At 30.5% G+C, this 10,053-nt stretch overlaps 1 protein-coding gene across 1 annotated transcript; it reads left to right on the forward strand.

Annotated features, from left to right (window-relative positions):
• The first annotated feature begins 471 nt into the window (after positions 1 to 471).
• LOC107488130 (transcription factor EGL1-like) lies at positions 472 to 5,530 on the forward strand. The gene is made up of 8 exons (XM_016108825.3): positions 472 to 716; positions 827 to 1,084; positions 1,269 to 1,365; positions 1,507 to 1,521; positions 2,307 to 2,363; positions 2,491 to 3,267; positions 3,350 to 3,763; positions 5,416 to 5,530. The coding sequence occupies exons 1-8, from the start codon at positions 619 to 621 to the stop codon at positions 5,488 to 5,490; spliced, it is 1,791 nt and encodes a 596-aa protein (XP_015964311.1). The 5' UTR covers positions 472 to 618; the 3' UTR covers positions 5,491 to 5,530.
• The last annotated feature ends 4,523 nt before the right edge of the window (positions 5,531 to 10,053 follow it).

The following is a 10,053-nucleotide window of genomic DNA, read 5'->3' on the forward strand; positions in this document are numbered from 1 at the left end:
TATGAAGTAAGCAAACCAGTATTCTCCCGTTTCTAATCATATCAAACATTGAACACTTTTGTGGAAGGAAAGAAGGAAAGAAGTGTTTGTATTTGAACTTTGGAGATTGTGTTGTAGGTCCCACCTCTTTGGACTTTTCCGGTCTCTCATCCGTACACTACAATACTTGAGTACATTTTGATGATTCTACTCTCCCCAACTTGCAATTTCCCATCATTATTAATATTATTATTACACCACTACCTCCAATATTTCCAGTTCCATTGGAATTTCTTAAAGTGAGTGCCTTTATCATGTACAAGTTGACCATCTGTTTTATTTTGATGTTCATAGCATCCTCATAGAACAAGTCTTCCACACAAAACTGTTTCTCTTTTGAGTATTGAGTCTTAGTCAATACTCAATATGTTTAGTGTTGCACTGCATTTCATAGATGGTGAAGTCTGATTGGAGGTTCATGAATCAAGAAACTCAACTACACTTTATTATTTGGAAATATTATACATTCTAAAAAAATCAATTAAATAAGATTGTTCTTGGCAAGAGTCAAAGAAATCTCTTCCCTTCTGAGAAAACAAAGTGCATTGAAGGTGTGTTACTAGCTTCCAAAACCAGAAAATGGTGCCGGAGAAGGTGAAGAAACAGCTTGCTTTAGCTGTGAGAAGCATTCAATGGAGCTATGCAATCTTTTGGTCTAGCTCACCTACCCAACCAGGGTATTACTACATAAGAAACCTCCAATTCTGATTTTCCTGATAGAGGTTGCTACATAAAGTTCAAAGCTAGCTTGTTTTTATGCTTCTTTTATTCTCTGCAAATTTTGCAGGGTGTTGAGCTGGGGTGAAGGTTATTACAATGGAGACATCAAAACTAGAAAGACAAGCCAAGTGGCAGAACATAACTCTGATCAAATAATAAGCTTACAGAGAAGTGAGCAGCTGCGAGAGCTATACTCGTCCCTTGCAGACTCGAAATCCTGCTCGCAGACGAAAAGGCCATCGGCGGCACTGTCCCCTGAAGATCTCACAGATACTGAGTGGTTCTACTTGGTTTGCATGTCCTTTGTGTTCAACATTGGCCAAGGGTAACATTTTTCTAAGCATATCTTGTCTTAGTTTTGGATTCCTAGTTATTTTGAAGATAATAGTTCATAACTGTTAGATATAATTTAATAATACATGTCAAATCATCTAACAATTCTCACCTATTTGTCTTCACAAAAAGATTACTTCATAAAAGTGGTCACATTTCTATGTACATATTTTTAGTTTACCTGGAAGATCATTGGCATATGGTCAGCCTATTTGGTTGTGCAATGCTCATTCTGCTGATAATGGTGTTTTCTGTCGCTCATTACTTGCTAAGGTAAGATTATGTTTCTTGGATTTGTTTGTTACTATACTAGTTATATGCCTTTCTTGGAATGACACTTGATAATTGTTTTTTTTCTGTTTCTGGCTCTTGTTTGTAACCATGCTTTCAACCATGGTCTCTTCCCATGATCAGAGTGCATCCATTCAGGTACCATCCTCATTTTGATTTTTACCTAACAGTTACTTGAGGAGAAAAATTCCCATTAACTTACTGTTGATAAACATAAAAGGCTAATTCTATAGTGTCTATGAGTTGGTGCCTAAATTTTGTCTAACCTACTTTTTGTAGTAAGTTTTGCTTTTTTTAAAATTATTTATTTTTATATCTTTTAAATTAAATATTGATTTTTAACCTTTTTTAGTAAATAGGCACTACCTTTTAGACACCATAACATTCACCAAACATAAATAGATACGGGCAATAATGTGCGATCTAAATATAGTAATCATGCTATATATGTCAATATTCCATGCTTTTGCTTTATAGTCCAATTAATTAAAATTGCTGACATGGTATCGTTAAAGGAGAAAACATGACTTAAACTCAAAAGTTAGTATCAACTTTTATATAATAAAAATAGATTTACATATATATATATCGTTCTTTTTGGTATTCCACGATATCCCTCAATCCGACAAGTCAAGGACTAATTTGCCGCGGATTTGATCTCCATTTAAGGGTTTGCTACTAACTAATGGTAATGAGTTGCTGCATGCACGAGATTCGAACCCTTGACACTTGCTTAAATAGACTAGTGAACCAACCACTGGACCAACCCAAGATGGTTATATGCATATATGTATAGCTAATATTCCTAAAAGCTGAACGGTTTGAATTTCTTGATGAGTTCTAAGAATACGAAGATTGTCAAAACAAAATAGTTTCCACTTTAGTGTGAGAAAACTTACTTCATGTTTCTTTCAACTTTTCAGACAGTGGTGTGCTTTCCCTTTCTGGATGGGGTTATTGAGCTAGGTACAACTGATCCGGTAAGCTTTTTCTTAATTTTAATTATGTTGATTAGTTCATACTTAACAAAATAGTATGTGTTGGTTTGTCTATGAAACAAAATAAGTACATAACAGATGAACCTAATTGGATCAATTTTGCATGAAGGTCTCCGAAGACTATAGTCTTATTCAAGTGATAAGGAATTCTTTCTTGGATATTCTTGAAACCAACCTTCCAAATAATCCAGGAGCTAATTTGAACACAAGAAACAAGGAAGAATGTGGTGTTGCATGTGAAGGATTTGACCATAATGCTTATGGTCTTAAACTAACCCCAGAAGTAATAGGATATGAACTAATCAACATAACTTCTCCTACTACTAGTTCAAATGCATTACAAGCCAACCAACAAACAGATGGAAGAACAATGTTTCCAACTGAATTCAGCAACTATTTCCATAACTCCAGGAATTCTAGTGATTGTTTGTCCGAAAATCATTGTGCACAGGACCTTCAACAATGCAATGATAACCCAAGAACAACCTTGGTGAATCTCGGAAGCGACGATAAGCATTATCAGAGGCTACTCTCTGCCCTTCCAATACGCCCTGATGATGACCGGTTAATCATGAGAGTGCATCTTCGAAATTTTCGTGGGGAATCAAGCTTTGCCATTTGGAAGCAACTAGGATCAATGGATTGTCAAAGATCAAGAAGAGGAGGAACACCACAAAACTTGTTAAAGAAGGTATTGTTTGAAGTTCCTCTGATGCACATGGACGGATTGCTTGAGTCTCAAGAAAAGATCGGTTCCAAAGACAGAATGAGATTATCAGAGGTAGATGATGTTGGCATGAACCATGCTTTGTCAGAAAGAAAGAGAAGAGCAAAACTAAACGAAAGGTTTTTAACTCTAAGATCAATGGTTCCTACAATTAGTAAGGTGATTCATATATGATACTTGTTATTGTTCATTTGTTACAATTTAATAATTTATTATAAGCATATAATGATGAGTTCTGCAGGATGACAAGGTTTCAATATTAGATGATGCCATGGAATACCTTAGAAAACTTGAGGAAAAGGTAAGGAAGTTAGAAGCTGAAAAGGATGTAACAGATTTGGATGGTATAGTAAGTACAAGAACATCTCAGGATATGGTGGAGAAGGCTTCTGATAACAATAGCAACAAGAATTCGAAATCGGTGTCAAACAAGAGGAGGGCTTGTGAGGCTGCTGGTGATGAAGAGATGAACAATTCAGAGATTGATGTTGGAATCTATGTGAGTGAGAGTGAAGTTGTGATTGAAATGAAGTGTCCTTGGAGAGAAGGACTTCTGCTGGAAACTGTGGAAGCACTTAGCAGCCTCCATTTAGATTGTCATTCACTTCAGTCATCAAAATCTCATGGGACTCTCTATCTCACAATTAAATCTAAGGTAACAATTAAAGGTGTGTTTGGTTTATATTTTCATTTTTAGCGTTTTTGTTTTTAGAATTCTACGAAGAAAAACAGAAAATAATAACACAAACCAAACACACTCTAAGGTTCAGGATTTAGTGGTCCCAAAAAGTTTGGATTATTAAATGATTCTATAACAAAATATATTTTTTAAGTTTTCTTAATAACTGCTAAATAGATTTTTTTAAATTTAATTACAAATTAACCCCATATACTTTATTTAATTATAAAAACTATTTTTTATTTTATAAATAATTATTTTATCATAAATCTATCATGTTTATTAACAATCAAGAATAAAAACAATAACGAATTAGATCTTCCATTGATCCTAATAAATTTTTTGGCCATTCCAATCGATTAAAAGATTATATTTGATCCGTGACGTTCGTGATGAACCATAAAATCGTGTTTGATTGAAAACCAATCGATTGAATTATAACTCAATCACTAAATAATCGATTGAAAATTGTAAGGAAGCATGGTTTTCGCATAAATTAATCGATTTGTCATATTAACTAATCGATTGAACGATGAAGAAATAGTGGATATTAAATCGACGGATAAAAAATTAAAAAAATGGATATTGAGTAGACGGATGTTCCAAAGAAAAATAATAAATTTTTTTATAATCAAAGAAAATGATACACGATTTCAATGGTGGGATTGAATAATTGGTGATGGATTATTCATCAATTTATAATGTTAATATTAAGGAAAAGATAAGATTAGAGTATCTAAATCAAAATAAAATCGTAAAAATTGAAAATAGAATTTTAAAGATAAAATAGATGAATAACAAGATAATTTCTAAAAATGATAACAAGATTGAAATAGGCGTAGTACACATTTCAATCGATTGGGTAGCACACTTCAATTGATTGAATTTGGCAAATCCATATTGTTTTGGTGAATTCAATCGATTGAGTAACAAAAGCAATCGATTGAATTTTGAGACCTCAGATTGTTTTGAAGCATTCAATCGATTGGAAATTCTAAACAATCGATTGAATTATACAAAATCCACATTTAATTCATCGTTCAATCGATTGGTTAATATGACCAATCGATTGATTTATGCGAAAACCATGCTTCCTTGCAATTTTTAGTCGATTGTTTAGTGGTAAACTGTAATCCAATCGATTGAGTTATAATTCAATCGATTGGTTTTCAATCAAATACGATTTTATGGTCACGATTTTATGGTTCATCATGAACGTCACGGATCAAATATAATTTTTTAATCGATTGGAATGACCAAAAAATTTATTAGGATCAATAGAAGATCTAATTCGTTATTGTTTTTATTCTTGATTGTTAATAAACATGATAGATTTATGATAAAATAATAATTTATAAAATAAAAAATAGTTTTATAATTAAATAAAGTATATGAGGTTAATTTGTAATTAAATTTAAAAAAAGACTATTTAACAATTATTAAAAAAATTTAAAAAATATATTTTGTTATGGGACCATTTAATAGTCCAAACTTTTTGGACCACCGAATCCGGTGCCCACTCTAAGCATGTCGACATCTATGATCTATGTCTGTTACTTCATCAACTATAGCCTAAAATATCATGTTAGCACTTTTAACTTAAATTTAGTATATTTTGCTATCCACAGTTCAGAGGAGCAAATAATGTTGCACCAGTAAAAAGGATTAGACGCACACTCCAAAAAGCGGCTATGAAGAGTTGAATAATGTATTTACCTCGATTTAATTACATTTAGATTTATAGTAATGTCACATTCACAAGTGGTTGGAGATTTTGTAGGAAGATTTGTTCAGGTAAAATATAGTTTACTTGTTAGACATGCCATTTTGGTTTCTTAGTTATGTAACATGGACTTCTCTTCCTGACTCTCTCCATGCAGTTGCAAATTGGAAGGCTTATTATATTTGACTATAGTTTTGTACTTTTGCTAGTTTACCATTCAGCCTTTGACCAATTTATACATATAATTAATGTTGGAGTATTTAACTAAATTAGTTTTCAAAAAATCCTAAATCAGAGGCATTAGTCCCCATACTCCCCAATTCTAACTGTACCATCTAACTTGACACGTTAACTAAATCAGTAAGACATTAACTGACACATGGCTTGAAAAACAAATTGGTTCTTGGTCAACTAATTTAAAGAAGAGAGTTATATGTTAAACAAGCTAAGTCCTAGTTATTTTTTACTAATTTTGGTTACCAAACATTTTTGAAAAAAACCTACTAATATTGAAGAACGTTAATGAATTCCAAGAGCAACATTAATGGGAATGGAAAGCGAAGCTATAGTAGGTGAAGAAGATATTGGCAAACTTGAAGGATTTCTTTAGTGACGGTGAAGCTGAGTGGTCAAGCCTTTTAAACAAAAATCAGAATAGAAACTTTCTGACTTTCATCTCTAATAAAATTGATTTTGTTTTTGTGCTTGGCTGATTAGGGACCAATTTGTTCTTCAAAATTCAAAGTTAATATCTAACTCTCCTGATTAACAAAGATTAATTTAATTGACATCAATAACTATTGAGAATCTACGAAACTATTAAAATTTGTTAAAGACTAATACGTTTAATTTAGAATATTTTAAAAACTATTTTGGGTAAATTCTTTAACGTTGCGTTCTAAATTGTGCATATTGTGTTAATTTTAACATATATCTTAGTTTCTTTAGAGAATCACATTAATCCCATCTCTTGTGATATTGATATGCATGTAGATAAGAGTGTGGATGGAATCTAACGTGCTCAGGGAGCAAAATGACACTTCTATTAGACCGAATACTGATGTGACCATAAAACTAATAGTGAGCATTTAGCCAAAATAAATAAACCAATAAATAATATAACCATCTCTATCTCCGTCATTTGTTTGTATATGTGAGAATAGCATCTCTTTTTAATAAACTATTCACAATCACTCGACATGTTAAGCAATGAAACTGCAATCTGTATGTTACGTGCGTTAAGCAAACTGCAATCTGTTGCATGTGAAGAAAACAGCCATAGAGGCATGTTGGGTCCCAAGTCCAAACCAAAGACGAGTGAAGGAGATGAATGCAGACCTCAATATCGCGGGTCATATAATTAATCATTTTTTTATATAGAAACATTTGCTTTTTAATGAAATATTTCTTAAAAAATGAAAAGTATGAAAATATATGATTGGCAAACCTTTTATTAACTTGGATAAATACATACACAATTTTGTATTTAATCTATGATAAAAATTCACATGTAATTATTTTCATGTAAAATAAATAATTAAAAATGATCATGATTTAATTAAATGGCCAAATCTCTGGTGGCCATGTCTATGGTAACTAGTGGTGGCTATAAAATGCACCTTTAATAAAATTTAAAGATGTGCTTACGTGGTAAAATCAAAATCACACATTCTAAAACCACATTTTTCACTTAAAACCGTAACTCTTCACAAAGAAAAGCGTCACTTAATGGAAAAAAGTAAATTAAAAGATTTAAGAGAAGAAATAATTAAGTTATCAAAATTAATGATTTTAACTAATGTTAACTGTAATGACACCGAATTCTTAAAATCAATACAAAATGATTTTTCTCAAAATCTTTATTTTACTATAAATTTTATTGAAGGACTTCAAAAACCTGAAAAAACTTATTTTTCACACGGAATTTCTAAAAAAAGTTACCATGAAAATGATTCCCCACATAACAGATTTAAAAGTAAAACCACCACTAAAACCACCACTAAAATTATGAATATTGAAGAAAAATTAGAAGAAGTTACAATGCTTTTTAAACAATTAAAAATGGCTTAAGAAAATAATATTATGGAACAGGAATTTCAAATAGAAGAAGAATTAGTAAATTCTGAAAATATAGAAAATGAAGAACACATCCTAGATTATTCAAGTGACGAAGAACCAGCAATTCCAATACAAGTAAAAAATGAAGCTGGAACATCTAAGGATAATCAATCTCAATTTAAATGGGAAACATGTTTTGATAATTATGCTTTTAAAAAAGGGTTTATAAATAAAGATTCAAAATATACAAAAATACCATCAAAATACGTCCCTAAAATCCAGAAAATGGAAGGAGAAAGAATGCTTGACTTAGACTGTAAAAAGAATGAAAAAGAAATTTTCGAAAATTGGTTGAATTCCTTTTTATTAGAAGCCTTTACTAATCCAAAACTGGGTGAATTGTCTGGAAGGGACATTTGGAATTACATAGGTTTCATACTAAAGGAACTATAAGAGATTATATGACATCAATAGAAAATCAAATAATAGAAGAATTAGCGACAAAAACAACAGTTTACGATAAGATATTACATATAATGATGATTCTATATAAAGAATTTTTTGGAAAAAATATTATAGATCATAGACAAGAAGTCTATAATAAAGAATATCAAGAAGCAAAAAACCATTTAGCTAATATTCAGATATATGATCTATGTAATGTGGAATCTTATATATGCGAATATAGAATACATTATTACAAATTAAAAGAAGAAGATAAAAATCATTATCTTAGTATGTATATAACAAAACTTCCATATCCTGCTAATGAATTTATAATGGGAAGATTTATAAGAGAAATAAATAGAGGGACAATTGAAAATAATTTTGGTGGAGCAACCTCTGCAATAAGAGAGGAAATAAAAGAACGTTGTATGCAAGAAGCAACTCAAAAAAGATTTGCAAATATAATTAGAATTTGCTGTCAGGATAATGAAGAAATACCTCAAAAATATGGTCTTAATAAAAATTTTCAAAGAAAAAGAAAATATCAATTTAGAAAAAGAAAATACTATCCAAACTGGAGAAAAAAGAGGTATTTTAGAAAAAGAAATAACGATAAAAACAAAAGACAAAAAATGACTATTGTCCGAATAAAAAAGAAAATTGTAAGTGTTGGTATTGCCAAGAAGAAGGACACTATGCAAATGAATGCCCGAAAAAGAAGGATAAAAATGATCTTACTAAACAAATAGAAATTACTAAGTCTTGTTTCATGGAACTATTAGAGGAATCTGATGATAACTTAGACTATATTTTTGAATATGTCTCGGAAACAGACTCAGAGACTGAGTAATAATGTTACATTTATTACTATAAAAATAACAGAAAAGCTTATAAATGCTTTCATAGATACTGGAGCAACACAATGCTTTACTAGTACAAATATAAAACTTGATTGGAAAAAATTAAAGAAACCATTAAGAGTTAGAATAGCTGACAAATCAATACATAAAATTGACCAAAAAGCGGAGATGGTTGAAATTTTTATTCAAAATTATAGGTTCATTGTTCCATCAATATATATGTTAGATTCTGGAATGGATTTTATCATAGGAAATAACTTTTTAAAGCTATATCATCCATTTATTCAAGAATTAACATACATAGTTTTAAAAGCTCCACACGATTCTTCAATAAATCAAAAATCAAAACGTATAAAAATACCAACTACTACTATAGACAAGATTCTAAAATTTAAAATATTTTCTATCTTAGAGACATGTTATTTAAATTCATACTTTCAGATAAATATTCCGAAAAATAATCTTGAAATAAAAATAAAAGAACTTTTGGATGAAATTTGTGCTGAAAATTCTTTAGATATTAAAAATACAAATAACGAATTAATAAGCATTAAATTAAAAGATCCTACAAAAGAGATAAATGTTCCAAATAGAATTCCTTATTCCGTAAGAGATAGAGAAGAATTCTCATTAGAATGTAGAGATCTTTTGGAAAAAGGAATTATAAGATTAAGTAAAAGTCCTCATGCGGCTCCAGCCTTTTATGTCGAAAACAATAATGAAATTAAAAGGGAAAAACGAAGAATGGTTATTAACTATAAGAAGATGAACGAAGCAACTATTGGTGATGCTCATAAACTTCCAAGAAAATATTCTATTTTAGAAAAAATCAAAGGAGCAACTTGGTTTTCATCTCTTGATGCAAAATCAGGATATTGGCAACTTCATTTAGATGAAGAAACAAAGAAATTAACTGCTTTTACTTGCCCAACAAAAGAATCAACAAGTGTGTTGCTCTATGAATGGAATGTATTACCATTCGGATTAAAACAAGCCCTAGGTATTTATCAAAGATTTATGAAAGAAAATCTAAAAGAATTAAATGAATTTGTTTTAGTGTACATTGATGATATACTAATTTTTACAAAACAGGATAGAGAAGATCATCTTCAAAAATTATTAATAGTTTTAGAAAGATGTAAAGAAAAATGATTAGTTCTTAGCAAAAAGAAAGCAAG

This window comes from Arachis duranensis, chromosome 5 (assembly GCF_000817695.3).
Source record: "Arachis duranensis cultivar V14167 chromosome 5, aradu.V14167.gnm2.J7QH, whole genome shotgun sequence".
In the NCBI taxonomy this organism is placed as follows: domain Eukaryota; kingdom Viridiplantae; phylum Streptophyta; class Magnoliopsida; order Fabales; family Fabaceae; genus Arachis; species Arachis duranensis.